This window comes from Symphalangus syndactylus, chromosome 11 (genome assembly GCF_028878055.3).
Source record: "Symphalangus syndactylus isolate Jambi chromosome 11, NHGRI_mSymSyn1-v2.1_pri, whole genome shotgun sequence".
Lineage (NCBI taxonomy): Eukaryota > Metazoa > Chordata > Mammalia > Primates > Hylobatidae > Symphalangus > Symphalangus syndactylus.
Genome location: NC_072433.2, coordinates 46,766,100 through 46,786,254, shown reverse-complemented (window position 1 = coordinate 46,786,254; position 20,155 = coordinate 46,766,100). Strand labels below are relative to the sequence as shown.

The 20,155-nt window shown below is 37.0% G+C and overlaps 1 protein-coding gene across 6 annotated transcripts in view; it reads right to left on the bottom strand.

The window, feature by feature from the left end:
• The window catches only part of PHKB (phosphorylase kinase regulatory subunit beta), a 239,098-nt gene that overhangs the window by 199,369 nt on the left and 19,574 nt on the right, over positions 1-20,155 (bottom strand). For all 6 annotated transcript variants that reach the window (XM_055233310.2, XM_055233313.1, XM_055233309.2 and 3 more), the window contains 2 exons: positions 3,241-3,330; positions 660-798 (listed from right to left, as the gene is read on the bottom strand). In XM_055233310.2, coding sequence (XP_055089285.1) covers positions 660-798; positions 3,241-3,330 — 229 coding nt within the window. The remainder of the gene's footprint in view (positions 1-659; positions 799-3,240; positions 3,331-20,155) is intronic.

Genomic DNA, 20,155 nt, shown 5'->3' with positions numbered 1-20,155 from the left:
CTCTAATTTTATTATCTGCAAAATTTAGTCATCATCAGTTCTCTCCATGATTGAAACCAATCAACACAATGAGAGTGGGTAGGTAGTTCATTCTACCAATGACTAAAAATGGTGATTTACAAACCTAGAGACAAAAAGTTTTGGTCACAAAGTCATAAAATCTTAGAACTGGTCTGATATAAGCTCTTAGAAAAATGAAATGGTTTAGGCCGGGCATGGTGGTTCACACCTGTAATCCCAGCACTTTGGAAGGCCGTGGCTGGCAGATCACTTGAGGTCAGGATTTCGAGACCAGCCTGGCCAACAGAAACCCCATCTCTATCAAAAATACAAAAACTAGCCAGGCGTGGTAGTGCATGCCTGTAATCCCAGCTACTAGGGAGGCTGAGGCAGAAGAATTGCTTGAACCCAGGGTGCAGAGGTTGTAGTGAGCCAAGGTCATGCCACTGCACTGCAGCCTGGGTAACCTCATCTCAAAAAAAAAAAAAAAAAAGAAAAAGAAAATGAAAAGGTTTAGAGGCCTAAAAAGGGATGTGAGCAGTCATAGGTCGCACAGTGAGTCAGCAGCAGAGCCAAAAGATAGTGGCTTTATTAGTCTTGGTCCTACAAAACCCTATTATCCACTCTCAAAGTCACTAGGAGAACACACACCAGCTCACCTGTATGCAAGAGCCAAAGCCCAGGCCCCAGCAGCGCAGTATAGGCTGTCCTGGATCTTGGCCTTCTGGTCACCACCGCATGTTTTAGTGGGAAAGAGACCTGTAGTTGGACTTTGATACAGCAGCAATGTTGACTTGACTGCAATTGAGGACAAGACAAAGAATGAACTGTACAGCCAGCGACTGTCCTTGGGCTAAATGTTTTAATCTTCTTTGGTTTCCTCATCCCACTTCTGATGATTTTGTTTCTAAACTTGCTATAGTACAATACTTCTGAAGATGTGGAAACAACTTCATGTCACTCCAGCCTTAGTGGGAATCCATCCTACATAAAGAAATCTTTCCAGTTTTTAGGAAAGGACTCAGCTAATTAGGACTTAAAAAGCCTTTAGCACATCTCTGGTAATGTCAACGTGTGTTAGAAATCTTATTAGGACAGCATCAGGTACAGAGGGAAAAAGAGATCAAGCAAAAGACAAAGTATAATATTTTTTAAAAATCAGTTCAATAGGTAAACTTAAAGCAAATGCACAAGAAAGAGTAGCATACATTTAGTAAATCACAAAGCCACCTCAACTGCTACAGTAAATCATCAACAATGTAGGAAGGGTGAGGGGAAGATAACAGAACATCCTGTGTTTCACTGATGACTAAATTGTGCCTGGTCTTCAGAGGAGTGTACAGTATTCATTTTACTTTATTGTACAGGTTAGGAAAATGTTTAACATTTTAAAACTGAATTCCATCCATATATAACATGAACACAGCAGCAAGTAAATAATTTTTTATGAACATTTTACTTAAATAAGTCTGAAATTAATGTTTTATTATCTTTTATAAATGAGCTCTAAAATAGGAAAACATACTAAAATTACATTTACTAAAAGCTATTTTATTGCTATCTAACTATAAATGGATGGGTAATGCTTTTCCTAAAATGCATTACATTAACCTTATCTAGATTGGCAACTACCCTTTTGTTTTGAGACAGGGTCTCGCTCTATAACCCAGGCTGGAATGCAGTTGCATGATCATAAGATCACTGCAGCCTCTAACCCCTGGGCTTCAGTGATCCTCCCAACTTAGACTCCCGAGTAGCTGGGTCTACAGGCAATCGCCATCATGCCAGGCTAATTTTTAAACTTTTTGTAGAGATGGAGGGCTTGTTATGTTACCCAGGCTGGTCTCGAACTCTTGGGTTCAAGCAATGCTCCCATTCTGGTCTCCCAAAGGGCTAGGATTACAGGCATGACAGATCACACCCAGCCATGTTATCTACTTTTTAGGATAGTCTTTCAAAGGTTGAAAACATTCTGTTCTGTCACAGAGATTAAAGCATTAAAATTTCTTTTTGTTTTTCTCAGACTAAATTTATCTTTTTTTTTTTTTTTTTTTGAGATGGAGTCTTGCTCTGTCACCCAGGCTGGAGTGTGGTGGCGCAATCTTAGCTCACTGCAACCTCCACCTCCCGGGTACAGGTGATTCTCCTGCCTCAGCCTCCTGAGGAGCTGGGATTACAGGAGTGCACAACCACACATGGCTGATTTTTGTATTTTTAGTAGAGACAAGGTTTCTCCATGTTGGTCAGGCTGGTCTCAAACTCCTGACCTTGTGATCCACCCGCCTCAGCCTCCCAAAGTGCTGGGATAACAGGCATGAGCCACCGTGCTCGGCCTCTAAATTGATCTTATCATAATCATTTCTTTCAGAAAACCAGGGTATTTATTATTTTTCCCAGTGTAAAAAATTAGTCCTAAGAGTCCAAAATACACAATTGACATAAAAAAATATAGTTAGTTCTCTTTAGCTAGTTATTGCCAAAAAGATAATAAAATGGGCAACTTAATGCAAGCAAGAATCTTGACGAAAATAAGATTGAAGTTTTATATGAAGTTGAAATAGACAAAAAAATCCATCATCTTAGGGGGAGAGAAATCAAATTTTATGTTTTCTGCCATCCTAGTACAAGTAAATGGCATAAAATGTAAACTGACAAAAAGATTAATATGCATTCTAATATATGGTCTGACAAACAAAGAGGAGGCCCTTATACACATATCTGAAAGTTGCTTACTCACATTGAAAAACAAAATTTGCAAGGCTGGTCCTGGAAAAACAAAATAAAACAAACAAAACACCAGGGCCCTGATATTAATAATACTAACTTGCGATTATCTCTTGTATCTCAATGAATTAGAAATGGATATAAAAAGTTTAGGACTATCTGGGAACCATGTTTAGGTAAATGAGCAAATTAATACTTATGTGAAATATTTGTGTATTAATCAAGAAACATCCTCAAGGTCTCAAATCTGGTAATGTTTAGGAAGATTTAAAAAAAACACATAAGATATTGGTGACAGTTTTAAAATTATTCAAGGGCCAGATATGATCTTCCAGATTCCTTTTATAGTCCTGGTATCGACACACAATTGGAATAGACAGCTACTTAAGCACTGAAAGTACCCCAACATCCCAATGAGAGAACAATATGATCCACATAATGTACATGATTTAACTAGGGCAAGGGGAATACTAATCGCAGATACCTAAGGAAACGTTTTCCTCAGGTTTTGCTCACCAATTCTGTAATAATGGTCCAACTTATCCCAGAGAGTTTCATTATCAGGTCTTGGAAGATTAATGCTTTTAAGAGGTTCATAAACTGAGCCTAAAAGAAAAAATAAAAACCCATCAAATTCAGTCATTTTCACAAAGATAAACAAAGAAAAACTCTAAACAAATGAAGAAGCAGTGCTTAATCTAACTTCCATTATTTTACGTGAAGTACCATACTTTACTACTTGTAAACCTTCTTGCTGGGGGAACAAGAGGCAGAATAAAGTACCTTTGAAAATAAATACAGAAGAACTTGAAATGTCATGGGATATTCCCACCCTTACCTCCAGCACTCAATCTAACTAACTGACGTGTATATGGTCCAAACAACTAAGTGTCACTAATACTCATGTGGTAGTCATTTGTCAACATATTCTAGTTATTAAGAAATATGTCTAATTATGTGACCATAAATGCAAACTTAATTCCTTATGCTAATGTTTCATTACACAATTTTTTCTCAAATGATCGTACCCCCAAACCCTCAAGGAAAGAAGATAATATTCACATACTCCAAAGCCATCCACTCCACGAATATTCAGCTAGGTTTCATGCTGAAATTCCTAATCCTCTACTTTCTCCCAGGGAGATGATATTCTTGCCTTATTATCTGGACTATAAGCAGATCATTTCTACTTCTCAACCTTGAAAACTACTCAAAGGTGTTAGCACAGTCAGCTGCTCAAAAGCTACAAAATACACAATAATCATGATGATTTGACACAAAATGGATATAGAAAATTGTTCACTTGACTAGTGCACTTTCTCAACTGCTAACTGAAAGACAGACATCTGAACCTTCAGCCATCAGACTATGTACTGTCTCTCATTCTTGTTAAAAGCACTCAGAAATTATAAACATCTCAAGATGACAATTAATCCACCTCTGGATTCAGGTAATGTATACCATACAGCCTAAGAACATAGCACAGAAATGAACCTATAATTTACCTAGTTGGGGAAATCACATTGGCACAGATTAAGATTCTGTTTTTAAAGAAAATTAAAGCCTTTATACTCATAAAATTGCTATGTCTAACACGCTAGTTTAAAGCCAAGGTTTTGGGAAGCCTTTATGTTTAGGCAGATAGTAACATTAAGAAGAAAGTAAAGAAAGAGCCTATACATTCAGGCAACAGTCTCATTATCTTTTGTTGAAAAGATGGACTAAGTACTGTCTCTCATTCTTGTTAAAAGCACTCAGAAATTATAAACAACTCAAGGTCACAATTAATCCATCTCTGGATTCAGGTAATGTATACCATATAGTCTAAGAACATAGCACAAAAATGAACCTACAATTTACCTAGTTGCAGAAATCACATTGGCATGGATTAAGATTCTGTTTTTAAAGAAAATTAAATTATGCTCATAAAATTGCTATGTCCAACATCCTAGTTTAAAGCCAAGGTTTTGGGAAGCCTTTATGTTTAGGCAGATAGTAACATTAAGAAGAACGTAAAGAAAGGGCCTATACATTCAGGCAACAGTCTCATTATCTTCTGCTGAAAAGATAGGTACTTTATAGATAAGACTTGCTCTGAGTGAAAAGAAGATTTTCTTACAAGAGTATTCACAATGGCACCAACAGGAATGGGTCCATAGTGAGGAATGGAGAGACCTATCAACAGACAGAGCATCATTACTCTTTTCCTGCTTCAAAGGAAAGGACCCAGCCACCCCTTCAGTCATGCCCTTGCCTTCCTATATTCAACTAGCTCCAGGCAGGTATAAGTATATGGGTAGCCTGGCAATCAGAAAGCAGTAATATGCCACTGCTAGAGCATAAGGTAATAAGCTCTAGGAGTCTATACACTCTCAGTGAAGCTCATTCACTATGAAAGAAAATAAAAGATACAAATAATCATAATTTATAAATTGTGCATATGTATATATAAAAATTAAAGGGGACACCTTTGCTGAGGTGGAAGAATTGTGGGTAACATTTCTGTTTTTATTTAGATCTCTATTAGTAGAGGTAGTATTTTGCTTTACATACAAAAAATAAATCACCAAGAGTTAAGTATATAATTCCATTACAATTAAATGATACATGAGCATATGGATATAGAATATGCAAACTGAAATCAACCTGCATTACAATGGTAGGTGAATTGATTTTGAGAGATTGTTTTAATGATATTTATACCAAGATTTTAGATTTAAAAATATTTTTAAAAGTGCTAGGATATTTAAAAACAAAGGGACTATAGTGATTCTGTCATCTAATTTTTCTTAAAAAAAAAAAAAGGAGTTTTATTAGAGGCAACAATAAATAAACAAAAGGAAAATAAGACCTCTCAAGAAAATAAGTATCTATTCAGTAAGAGGAAAAATAGAAGATGTTCAAAGCATAGCAGAAAACGGTAAAAGTAAAATCATCTAAATTATACATTCAAAGAACGCCCATGATAAGTCAAGAACAGCTTGGTTAGATAAATGTTATTATTTTAGTGATCACCATTGTATTGTTTCTAAAGTAACTACATAAAATTAAACAAGGATGTTCTGCACAATTTATGGTAAACAATACCACAAATCTAAGTCAAAGGAAAAGTAATCAATGTTAACATTTTAAACAAAAATAGGACATCTGGAAAGCATCAATGCCAGTAAAAATGGAGAGAGCAATTAATAGAGCATGAACCTCCAAAGCAAATTAAAGAGCTACAAAATAACAGAAAATTCTACTAAATAATTAGAGTTCCAATTGAAATGAAATTGTAAAATGTTAATTTTTCTTTTCCATGCTTTTCCCATTCGACTTAAGTCTATATGCAAACATCACCAAGCAAAATAAAACTTATCAGTGATAGGAGAAAAATAGCTCAGAGCAGACTGAGCTAGGTGAGGTATGCAAAACTTATCAGGCTCAGGAAAAGAGTATGGGACTTCAATCACACTTTCCTTCCTATGCGCCCACACCCAAAGGCCATGTTTACAGGCATTTTTGTTCCTGACTAGCTGCCTTACCCATTACCTTCCAGTTCCTGGAATTTGTGATACAAAGAACAATATATAGCTAATCAATAGTTTTTGTTATATTAATATGTTATTGGAAACACAGCTTAGAAGCTGCCTCTTTCCTTTAAAATCCACCTGTAACTGATGCTAATCAGAAGATATATTCACGGCAGCTTCTATCTATGCTTCCACATAGATTTAGGCTTGAATAGACTCTATAATGAATCACATTTTCGGAATCTAGTTATTTAAGGTTAACATTTTGGCACCCTAGATGAGATCGGAAGTGGACCTCCAGAGAGCCTCACCACTTTACCAGCAATCGGCACCCTGGTACCAATGCGATAAGTCCTCCTTCACCCAACCTTACCAAAGTCAGCAGGAATCTCTGCTAAGGCCCCTGTTGGGATCTGAATCCTCCTGGCTTGATTGAGGATTAAGACTTTATTCAATTTGTACATATTCTTAACTAGTTGAGGTTGGAAGTGAAGCTCTATAAAAGGTAAGAGTTTCATTTGTTATTCTCTAGAGATCCGTTGACCTCGGATTTGTGACTTTCATTTTTCTCTGAAGTTAAGGTTTTATTTTGAACTACTAGTTGGAGTTTTTCAACCTTTTCTATAGTTTAAACTTTGGTCTTTGATAAGAGGAAGTGAATCTTTGAGGCTTAAGTGAAAAACATGTAATTTTAAAAACTGGTTAAATTCTGAAGCTTGGTTCAATTGACAAATCTAAAATGTTCTTGAGTGACCAAAATAATAAAAGGCTCTCATGAGTCCCACTAGGTTTCTGGTCTTTCCGGAAGGAAAACGAAAATTATGGACAACTATCTCTAAAACCTAGACTTTGTCCTTAAAGGGTGACCCACCTTTAGAAACACCAGCTGGATTTATATTTAATGCTTATGGTGCCTCTTCATGCTAACATTTAGAAAACTGGTCACACGTAACTAAAGATGACCCCAAATTACAATGGTCGAAATAGTGTACTTTTAAAATACCTCAACTAGTTTATCTGTACTCTCAATTTTAAAAAGCTAGCTCTAAAATAAAATAACTAGGAGAGCTATTTTCAACGATAAACTTAGAAGCTTCTAAAAGAGGTTCTGACAAAGTTACTTCTTTGCAAAAGGAAAATGTAAAATTTTATAAAGTGACTTTTAAAATGAAAAATGCTGCCGAAATTGTTCCTCTTCCTCTTTCTGTTTATTCTTTATTTTAACTGCTCTTCCCTTCCCCCCTCCTGCTCCTGGTGTACTGGCCTCATTTCAGGAATGAGACAGCAATTATAAAGAGGTCCCTAGAGAACTTCCAACTGGCCTGCACATTGGAAGGAATGTGCAATGGGGTGGAGCCTCGGGAAGTGCGCACTGTTTGCCAGAGGGAGATGCCTGATCTCCCCTGTTCCAGGGTGGTACCTAGGATTCACTCTATGAGGCGGAAGCCAGCTAGCAGGACTTTCACTTTGCTGAGACTGTTTCCCTTTGTTTTCCTTTTTGCCCGATAAATTTTTCTTGCCCTTTAAAGTGCCTGCAAGCCTAATCTCTCATGGTTGTGTGACAAGAACCCCATTTTTAGGTGAACTAAGGAGAAAGTCCTACAACAGTTTAGCACCCAACGTGGGGCTTAAGAAAGGGTGAGTGAGATGCAAACCAAATCTATTTTTATCTCATATTTAAGCCTTTTCATCCTCAGACTTCTGAGGGTAGGGGAAACCATGGCCCGACCCCCATCACTCCCAGGTTTTGAGAAAGTCAGCCTCAGTCTCCATGGCATTTTCCTTTCTTTTTTGTGACAGAAGGGCGAGCAGTGGCTCCCGCCATCCTCCCCTCCCTGCCAAGGCTGGGGTGCATGAACCAAGGGTGCCCAACAGCAGGCAGCTCTCCCTGCCATGCATCCATAGAGCCTTCTGCTCCCCCAGCCAGGAGGTCCCACTCCCTTGAACAGTAATGAGGTCTTTCTCACTGGTGGAGGAATCCATTTGCATAAAAATAAGAGGTTCCTCTTTAGGCATTTTAAATTAGTTTTTTCTTTCCTTTTCTCCACCAGATCAGGAGTTGACTTTTAAATTAGCATTTTTTTTTCCTTTTAGAAGACATTTTAACTAGGCTAGGAATGATAAGGATCACTGTTTATATTCTCAGCAGAGTTTTAATTGTGAAAAAGGATTTGTGAGGCTGGTCTTAATCTGTAGCCAATCTAGTGTACTTTGTGCATCTTTCCATAGCAAACTTTGCGGCAGGCCTCCATCTTGTTTTACGTCCTTGGGAGCAAGGCCTGCAACCACGTGGCAATGTTTTGTTCTAGCCTCACCATTTTACAATGGCAGCCAGGAGTTCAATCCTGCCTTAGGAAATGAGTTCTTTCTAGTTTGATATCTGCATGACCTTTGCCATTTTTTGATTCCCTGCCCCTCCACAAACTGCCTTGGATTTTCCTTTCTCTGAGCCTTTAGTAAAGTTTGAAAGCCAGAAATATCAGCCGTTTGGCCTGGCTAAAGTCAGGTATTAAGAAATTTTAAAAGGACCTTATTAAAGAGTGCTATGGCTAAAAGTCAGTTTAATTAAAAGCAGATATTCAAGCTCCAACAGCCTGGGACTCCTTGGGAAAAACACAGGGCGCCAGATATCCCATTTTGCAAAAAACCTCTGTTTTCCTCATGAAACCCCAGGAACTGGAAGTAGATAAATCCCTCTCAGAATTTAGGGTTCTGTTCTGTTTTGCATTGTGTTATCTGGCATTTTTGACTTTTGGGAGTATCAGAAATTAGTTCACATTATGAGAGAAACATAAAGACTGGCAAATGAAAGGTCTTGCAACTACGGAATCTTCTTCTGTTTGCCTGTCTGTGTAGCTATATATGTGTTGAGTGTGATGTCTATAAAAAGACCTCTAAGTAATTGGCCTAAAGGAAGAAAAGTGCTTGATGAAATATTTTTTAAAGGGAAGATAAAAGCTATGGTACCTTTTAGTTCACGTGACTTTAATCTTTGAGAAATAACAACAGCCTTAAAGATTATTAGTAAAATGCAGATGTCACGAAAATGTAAATAGAAGGACTAAATTATGCAATTAGATACTAGGCTCACTAAATGTTTTAAGGTTACAAACTGCCTTTTGGGCTTTAAGAACTATTTGACTTGCTTGCTCCACAACTGGTAAGGCAATTGACATATAGGCATAGTTCTATATGTCTGTAAGGGACATATAGTTCCTTACAGACATATAGAACTATATGTCTGTCCCCTTATAGACATATAGAATTAACCACACCCTTAATTATGCTGGAAGGAGTCAATTATGCTGGCTGTATCTGGCACACAATTAAAACAACTTGCCAGGATTTACATTAAAGTTCAAATTGCTAGGAGTACCATTAAAACACATAATTGAAACTACTGGAAATAGATTTACATGCTATAAGAACAATAAAACGTGTTTTTAATGAAAGATTATTAGAAGATAGGAAAATGTAAAGTATTGACTAGGGTTAAAGAATTGTTTTGAGGCCGAGCACGGTGGCTCACGCCTGTAATCCCAGCACTTTGGGAGGCAGAGGCAGGCGGATCACGAGGTCAGGAGACCGAGACCATCCTGGCTAACATAGTGAAACTCTGTCTCTACTAAAAATACAAAAAATTAGCCAGGCGTGGTGGCGGGCTCCTGTAGTCCCAGCTACTCGAGAGGCTGAGGCAGGAGAATGGCGTGAACCCGGGAGGCGGAGCTTGCAGTGAGCCGAGATCGCGCCACTGCACTCCAGCCTAGGCGACAGAGTGAGACTCCATCTCAAAAAAAAAAAAAAAAAAAAAAAAAAAAAAAAAAAAAAAAAGAATTGTTTTGAATTAGATAAGGTAAAGCTGAAGGTTCAAACAAGCGGCGGAAGGATCGTGGAAATGATTCTTGCAGAAGAGGCTTTCTGTGTGAACATGCTGACTAGGTTCCGGGGGTTATTATGTGGTTTCTCTGTGGGTTGAGCATTGGAATGAAAGCACAACAGGGTACTCTTGGCAAAATTTGGAAAGGGTTATAAAAGATTTTTGCTTCGTTAAAATTTCTGAGTCAAATAATTTATGGTAATCTGGAAATCAATTTCATAACATCAAGTGTTTTAATCCTCTAACATATTTAACAGGCTTCCCAAAATCAAACTTGAGCCTCAAAATTGCCTTTCCTGACACCTGGCTTTTGGAAGGCTTTAGAGGGCCCCCGGAACCTCCAGAAAAGAGGTAAACAGGATCATTTGACATCTTTAGTTACATGGGATTGCCAAAATGATGTTCAATCTTCTTTAGGTTATATTTTGGTGAATAATGCTAATATTTGTTCCAAAACTGTATGGAATTTCTAAAATTCTAATGTCTAAGTATATGTTAGCAAACATAAGGTTAAGCTATTATAAACCACAGAGATCACCAAACTTCTTTGTCAATTATGTTTCTAACTGTAACTACCCTGGACATTTTGCTATTCACAGATAATTGCTGTCTTCTTCTAATTCTTTTCAAAAGATGGTTTATAGTAAGTGACAGAACTTTGACAGGTGCCCTCAAATACAGGTTTCTGATAACTTTGTAGATTGTAACATTGGAATAAAGAAAAAATGTACAGGACTCATGAAGAGCTGAAATGTTCATGAATATCAAGAAATCAAGAACTAAATGGACTGAACTCAGAAAGCTGAAGCAATTATTTTTTACTTTTGCTTGAAATACTGCTGATCCTGGTTTTGTTTTTCAGTGTGAAGGAAACTTATTTTAAACTATTTACAGCCTTTAATAATTGAGTAAGGTATATTCCTGTGAACAAAATTTGGAGCATGTTTCTCTCTGCCTGATTCCTCACGAACTTGGAAACTATCTGTGAGTATTTTTAACTTATGGCAATATAGTTGTTTGCATCAGTGCAATAAGAATCCATTTTTCTTTTGCAGCAGGACACAATTGTTTTACCAAGATTTCGCTGGAAGGGTATGCTTCCCTTTAAAGAGTCAAGCTCAACTTGCATAGCTAATAAAAGCCCCATGGTAAAAACTGGCTTCATACCATTGCCTATGCAGTTCTTATACAGGGCTCCTGACCTGTGGTCAGTAAAGAATGTCACTTTCTAACAGGCCTACGAACTCCAAGTTTATCTTGGGACCTTAAGAAGAGAGGGTTACCCAACTTACAGGGTATTTGAGGATACAAACCCATGGCTGGGCTCAGCTTTAAAAGGTCTTATCTGAGATTCCCTGTGGAACAGAGTTCCATCAAAACCAATCAAAAAAGCCTAGGTAGAAATAGTTATTCTTGCTGTACTTTATCCAAATAGTCAGGACAAGTATAAGACTAAAGTCTATGTTGCAAACAACTCAGTCCTATCATGATTTGTTTCGTTTTGTTTTTTAGCAAAAATGAGTACTAGAGGAAGAGAAATTATGTTTCAAAACATATCATACATTTGTCATTAAATTCTAAACTCATTGGAGTTCTCCTCATGAGGTCAGGAGATCGAGACCATCTTGGCTAACATGGTGAAACCCCATCTCTACTAAAAATACAAAAAATTAGCCAGGCGTGGTGGCACGCACCTGTAGTCCCAGCTACTTGGGAGGCTGAGGCAGGAGAATCGCTTGAACCCGGGAGGTGGAGGTCGCAGTGAGCGAAGATTGTGCCACTGCACTCCAGCCTGGGTGGCAGAGCGAGACTCCATCTCAAACAAATACAAATAAAAAAACAGCCATACTACTCAAAGCAATTTACAAATTCAATGATCCTCCTATCAAACTACCAATGACATTTTACACAGAATTAGAAAAAAAAATTTTTTTAATTCATATGGAACCAAAAGAGAGCCAATAGCCAAAGCAATCCTAAGAAAAGAACAAAGCTGGAGGCATCACACTACCACAAGGCAGCTACGGTAACCAAAACAGCATGGTACTGGTATAAAAACAGACACATAGACCAATGGAACAGGCTAGAGAAACCAGAAATAAAGCTGCACTCCTACAACCACCTGATCTTTGACAACATTGAAGAAAACAAGCATTGGGGAAATGACTCCCTATTTAATAAATGGTACTGGGATAATTGGCTAGTCACATGCAGAAGACTGAAACTGGATCCCTTTCTTTCACCATGTATAAAAAATCAGCTCATAGTGGATTAAAGACTTAAATGTAAAACCTAAAACCATAAAAACCCTAGAAGAAAAGTTAGGAAATACCATTCTGGATATAGGCCACGGCAAAGATTTATAACAAAGAATCCAAATGCAATTGCAACAAAAACAAAAACAAAAATTGACAATTGGAACCTAATTAAACTAAAAAGCTTCTGCACAGCAAAAGAAACTACCAATAGAGCAAACAGGCAATCTAGAGAATGGGAAAAAATATTTGCAAACTGTGCATCCAACAAAGGTCTAATATCCAGAATCTATAAGCAATTTAAACAAATTAATAAGCAAAAACTGAACAACCCTATTAAAAAATGGGCAAAGGACATGAACAGACACTTCTCCAAAGAAGACATACATGCAGCCAAAAAGCATATGAATAAATACTGAACCTTACAAATTATTAGAGAAATGCAATTCAGAACCACAATGAGATACCATCTCACACCAGTGAGAGGGGCTATTACTAAAAAGTCAAAAAAATAACAGATGCTGGCAAAGCTGCAGAAAAAAAGGGAATGTTTATACACTGCTGGTGGGAATATAAATTATTTCAGTCACTGTCGAAAACAGTTTGGAGATGTCTCAAAGAACTTAAAAAAGAACTATCATTCGATCCAGCAATCCCATCACTGAGTATATACTCAAAGCAATATAAATCATTCTACCATAAAGACACATGCATGTGTATGTTCACTGCAGCACTATTCACAATAGCAGGGCCATGGACTCAACCCAGGAGCCTATCAACATTGGATTCATTCAAAAGGTGGTACCTATATACCATGAAATACCATGCAGCCATAAAAAAATGGAATCACGTCCTTTGTAGCAACATGGATGGAGCTGGAGGCTGTTATTCTAAGCAAATTAATGCAAAGACAGATAACTAAATACCACATAATGCTTGTTTATAAGTGGAAGTTAAACACTGAATACCTGTGGACACAAAGAAGGGAACAATAGACACGGAGGCCTCTTTGAGGGTGGAAGGGTAGGAGGAGGGTGAAGAATGAAAAACTACCTATTGGGTACTACGCTCATTACCTGGGTGATGAAATAATCTATACACCAAACCCCTGCAACACACAATTTACCCATGTAACAAATCTGCACATGTACTCCCTCAACCTAAAATAAAAGGTGGAAAGAAAGAAAAAAAAATTTATATATATATATATATAAACTCTAGTACCTAATAATATAACATTTGGCCAATGTATGTTTTCTCACAGACATAATATTTTAAGGCACAATTTCAAACTTATCACAGGCATATGATGTTTACAAATAGCTTAGATAATAGAGCTTTATGGATAGTTGCATTAATGTCTGCAAAAATCCTCATTGCCTGAAGCAATATATTGATTTAAAAAACATTTTATATAGCACTCCCTACTGGATACTGATTTTTAACTGGAAGTTAAAAATATTATAAAAACAACATACTTCCAGATTTCTTTGGGTTTTGGGTTCTAGTAGAAAAATACACCAAATCTGTGAAAATAGAATCTTACCCCAGGGAAGGAATCAGTCAGTGTTTACCATCTGTGTTTCATTAATGATTCTCTAATTTTGGGAACTGAGCAACTTCAGGTTCACCAGTTCTAATTTCCAACTTCAGATTCTTCTCCTGACTTAGCTAATTGTGATTAGATAATCTTCCAGTTATGGGACATGTAAAGAGCAGTAATTTTTCAGAATCAGGAATAAATCTCTGAAAGCCTGAGGTGTACAATTTTTGAAGACTGTGTTGCAGAAGTTAACAAACCAAGAAGTATGTACAAAGAAGCAGTGAATGATCCAAATCCCTTGGCTAAGATGTTCCCCAAAAAGATAATCAAGAACTAAGCATAATCTGAAGATCTTTTATCATAGAGGGTCAAAGAGTCCCATAGTTCCATGAGATTTGTATATTCCGGGTACTCATACATGCACACAGAGGGTGAGGAGGGCAGGAAGGTTGCAGACGGGGTAGGCATGGGAGAGCAGAGGAAAGAGGCTTGTATATGAACATACAGCCTATCAGCAAACTACACCTGTGGCTTATTAAGTAAATTATTAAGACATTAATATTTGAGCTGCTGAGACAGCAAGCATTCCCACAGAACAATAGTCTATATGTTTGTCCTATGACTCATCTATACAAGATACAGTATATTTTCAAGCAGTTTTGAAATTTAAATTACATCATCTTCAGGCAATAATTTCTTCTTAAAATTCCCATTTACTCTTTCACTGATACAAACTAGCAAAAGGACAAGTCATCCAATACATTCTCAACTTTGGATCTCTAATGCTGGCACATAGGAGGTTCTCGGTAAATATTTATGAACTGAACTGAGTGATCCACATTATCAGGGGAGGGCTTCTTTAAATGGGGAGGCCTTCTTTAATTCCTACAGCAGTTAATTGTTCGATCTTCTGCAACCTTAATCACTGCTTGTATATCAAAAGTGATCACAATACATTTTATTTTCACCATTTGATTAATGTGTTATTTTCCGTACTACATTGGAAGACAATCACTTACAGGAACAATATCTAGTACATGGTAGGTGACAGTAAATGTTTAGTAGAAAGGAAGAAAAAGGAGAGAAGCTGACAAAATATGTTTCAGGAAACTTTTTTTTTCTTTTTACTATTTTTTTTTTTTTAATCTTGTGTCAACCACTGACTTTCAACAGAAAGTGGTGAGGTACCAGGCACAGTGGCTCACGCCTATAATCCCAGCACTTTGGGAGGCCAAGGCAGGAGAATCATTTGAGCCCAGGAGTTCCAGATCAGCCTTGGCAACATGGCGAAACCCCATCTGTACAAAAAAATTTTTAAATCAGCCAGGTGTGCTGGTACACGCCTGTAGTCCTAGCTACTCAGGAGGCTGAGGTGGGAGGATCGCTTGAGCCCAGGAGGCAGAGGTTGCAGTGAGCAAAGATCACGCATCTGCACTCCAGCCTGGTGACAGAGTGAGACCTTATCTCTAGATAAATAAATACGAACCAACCAAAGAAAGCAGTGAGGGAGTTGCTCTGCTATGTATGAAGTCCTGACCTAGAAGCAGTGTTTCAGGAAACTTTTGATGACCAGTTCACAAATTTATTCTCACAGCCTACCCTATCTCCTGCTACTGTCCCATCCATATTCTCTGATTTAATAATATAGTTCCACCTCCTGAGCAAGATTTCCACGATTAGACAAGTTGGAAAATTTGTCTTCCTCACTTTAGAATGGATGCATCTTAACTTCTATAGTTAAAAAGATTTGAATATACTATACATAGATTCAGCACTGTGAGCATCTTCAAGATGACTGATATCTCCTTGAGAACAAAAGAAACAAAACTTAAACCATGATTTATTTTCTGCACAGTTCCACTATACACGGAAATTTAAAATATTATGGAATAAATGTGCTCTCAATAGAGGAATAAATAAATTATGACACCTTCATTCAATGAAGTATCTTAAGACAGTTTAAGGAATAAGGTAGTTCTATATGTATTATGAAAGACTAAATACAGTGTGGAAAAGTAATGTTACAGAAGAAAAGATGTTTAGCATGATCCTAGGTGTTGCAAAGCTAAGCAACAATAACTATATATGTATAACGTTTGAAATATACATGCACATATAGATAACTAAGTACTTTAAAATGCCTAGAAGAATACACACCACATTGTTAAAAATGATTACCACTAGGGAAAGGAGTGTGACTTTTATTCTTTATATTTCTGATTGTAAAAATACTATATGAAAATATTATATGCATTTACTACTTGTGCAATTTTTTTAAATGGAAAAAGGATATTTGAATGCCTAACTACTTATGCATTGCACAAGATAGTTGATATACATTATTCCATCCCATCATCCTGACAAAGCTGTGAGACTGGTATCACAGCTTTGTCATACCACATGCAGGCACAGTTATTAAATGGCAGTCTGAATTTCAAAACAGGGCTCTGTGAAGACAAACTGTACATGTGCACTTTTCCTTATACCATGAAATCTCAAAAAAAAAAACGCTTCACTAAGAAGCATTGAGCCTTTAATCCTTGCTTTCACTTTCTGCTTTAAACAGGAGATTGCTCCAAAATTATTTGTATATGTATACATACATATATACATACTTTTACTTAACAACTCCTATTTATTATTATACTTCATTTGAACCCTCAAGATTTCGAGTATACGTTTCTCCATGATGGATAGCAAGGTGGGTAAGAAACATATTTCACATGTAAAATATGAAATGGCAAATATGAAATAATATAACTTCATAAAAAGGAAGCAAAATTTGCCTATTCAACTTATCCAAATAAGATGTGAAAAGGCCATTCCACCATTCCCATTTTATTTTCAATAAAAAGGTATTAAGTTCTTCCAGTGACCTTTAGAGAAGGAGCATGGCCTATAAAATCTATTTCAGGATATTAAACCTGGTTGATGTTTCATGTGTTGACCTTATGAATAGCAATCACTCAATTAGATATTTCATTTTCCTTTCTTATTTATACTACCTTCCCATAATATACTATGATTTTGTATGATTTCTGGGAGGTCAGAGCTGTATTCTGACAATTCTAATCTTTCTATAAAGTTTTTGGAACTCCTTTTTAGGAAACAAATGCATTTAAAAGTGGTAATTTAATGTTATAAATGGCAATTGTTTTACTCGCTGAAGTAACCCCAGTGCCAACAGTGCCTGGCACATAGTGAGTGCTTAATAAGTATTTACGGAACAAAATGAAATTACTATACTCTGATGTCTAAACCTTACCAAAAGTTACTGTGACTCAGCCACAATGAATAATGTGATGAATCAGTGCAGATGAAGTGAAGACTCACTAATAACCTTAACTGTAACTATAAAGTAATTCATCGTTCTCTTCTGTTGAGTGTGTTCTATTCTATTCTCTTATGTTCTGTTATTCTATTGCTTATAAACGGAGATGGGAATGAAATAAAAAGATGATTAAAAAACGATTTGAGCAATGGCAACACCACTAGAATAAACGTATGTAGCCTTACAAGTGGATCACTTTATAGAGAATAATACTAATCTGAACACATAATAAGATTTCTCAAGAGAAACTCAGGGTCATTATTTCATACTTATACTACAAGTAAAAATTTAAAATTCCAAACTTCTAAGCCTTAAATGACAGAGTCTTAGTTCACCATATTAATTGAATTATATGGAGGGGAAAAGAACTTCACTATATACTACTCTAAATCTTTACAGAAAGAGCCAGGTGTGGTGGCTCACGCCTGTAATACCAGTACTTTGGGAGGCCGAGGCAGGTGGATCACCTGAGGTCAGGAGTTTGAGACCAGCCTGGCCAACATGGTGAAACCCCGTCTCTACTAAAAATACAAAAAATACAAAGCTTAGCTGGGTGTGGTGGTGGGCGCCTGTAATCCCAGCTACTCGGGAGGCTGAGGCATGAGAATCGCTTGAACCCAGGAGGTGGAGGTTGCAGTGAGCCGAGATCATGCCACTGCACAGCCAGGGTGACAGAATGAGACTCTGTCTTAAAAAAAAAAAAAAAAAGAAATTATTTAATATGCCAGGCGCAGTGGGTCACGCCTGTAATCCCAGTACTTCGGGAGGCCAAGGTGGGTGGGTCATCTAAACCCAGGAGCTTGAGACCAGCCTGGACAACATGGCGAAACCCCATCTCTCCTAAAAATACAAAATTTAGTCAGGCATGGTGGTGTGTGCCTGCAATCCCAGTTACATGGGAGGCTGAGGTGGGAGAATCACTTGAGCCCGGGAGGCGGAGGTTGCAGTGAGCAGAGATCACTGCCACTGCACTCTAGCCTGGGTGATAAAGTCAGAGACTGTCTCAAAAAAAAAAAAAAATTAATTGTATTATGTCTTGTTATTATAGTGATAAAGATGTTGTATTAGGCATTTTATTGTGTCATACATTATTCTACACAAATCCTACAGAAATAATACTTTCAAGTCATTCAGCATTTTGAAAAACAGACCCAAACCATTTCCATTTTTCATTTACACTTTGATGAAGCCTGTTCTATATTCTTGTCTTGGCAAAATTCAGCAGTACATTTAATATGAATGTTACTACTACAATTAGAAATTGTATAGAAATTATAATCTGTATAATTAAAATGAATATGGGAAGTCTTGAATGTTAGCAGGAAAAAACACAATAAACTATAAATTAGCAAAGTAAGCTGACTGTAAATAAAAACCAGAATAAAACTAGATATACTTCTGAAGGACAGTATAGAGTTTGTAGGTAATGAATGCTAGTTAATTTTCTTCCAATTGAAACACAGTGAAGTTTTGTTCATTGGCTAAGTGAAACAAGGAAGAGATGGCATTAGCCTTTCCCACACTGTACTTACGTACAACCCCTAGACTTCAGTGATTTGCTCCAATGCTGTCCTGAGAATTCACCTAAGGAAGTGCCTTGCAAAGACCTACCTATAGTACAATCGTTAACTGACCCAACTTTCTCATATGGAATCCAAGCCACATTTTTCACAAGCCAACTTTCATTCCTTAGTGAATAAGGTTAAATCCAATGTTAAATCAAGTAAAAGAGAGAAACTGCCTTCCCCTACCCCAGCCCTCAGAGTATCAACAAACTGCTGGAGGGGAGAACGTCTTCGTAGCTAAAAGGTCATGGAAGGTCTTCATAGCTAAAAGGTCATGGAAACGACAAGCGTTTTGAAAACAGGAAGAACTGGGCTGCAATCACAGCTGTATCACTTTGTAACTTTCAAGACCTGGGCTCTCTCTGAGCTAGTCTTGTCATCTGAAAAGTGGAGAAAATTATATAACCTCACAGGGATGTTGTGAGGCTTAAGTGAAATATTTTAAATAAAGCAACACACAGTGCATATTAAATATGAATTGTCTTCTCTTCTTTGCCATAAATTTTGTCATCTACTTCAGCACTTAGGACAGGACTGGGGCACAAAGTGGGAAACCAACGATTTCTGGATTAATTGGCTTTGTCAGGTTAATGTCAGAATCCTTTTGATCAATGCAAGAATGGATGATCCACATAATGATTTTTAAATCAGCAAATTAAATAATCAGTAATTTTTAAGAAACAGAAAAGACAACTAAATGAAATAATGTGAAGTTAAAGCAGCCTTGGGCTGCTATGGGTAGTTTAATGATTATGAGCAGGAGCTGCAGAAAACCAAGATGACCACTTTTTCTAACCATGCCAGAGGGAAGAGCATTAATTATGTCAGATGAGGGATAAAAGCTCCAATAAAATATGACTCTGTGCTACACAGGAGTGATGCTAATAATCTTCAAGAAAAATTTTATAACCAAAATGAATGATTATTTCTGAAGCATGACTATTCAGAGCTAACCTTAATTTCACAAAAAGTCACTAACAACCATCATGCCTAACTAAAGCTAGTGGTCAAACATCCCAGAAAAGCAAGCTGTCTCTGTGGGAGACAAAGCAAACTCAGGACCCTTGGGAGAGGAATCAAGTATCTCATAGAGAAGTATAGAATGAGTATGAAGTTGTCACACCCACACTATAATGAAGACATCAAAATGTAAATTAATCTACTTTCTAATACATACATTTAAAATTACAGAACTGGAAAGCTCTAATAGGCATTCTTTAAGTTCTAATTCATCATTCAATATGCTATTCAGTACCATCTAGTTTGGCTTAAAATTTTTTCATGTCTATTGTAAGTGTAGCTTAACTTTACCACATTTTTATGGACTATTAGTTTTTTATGTAAT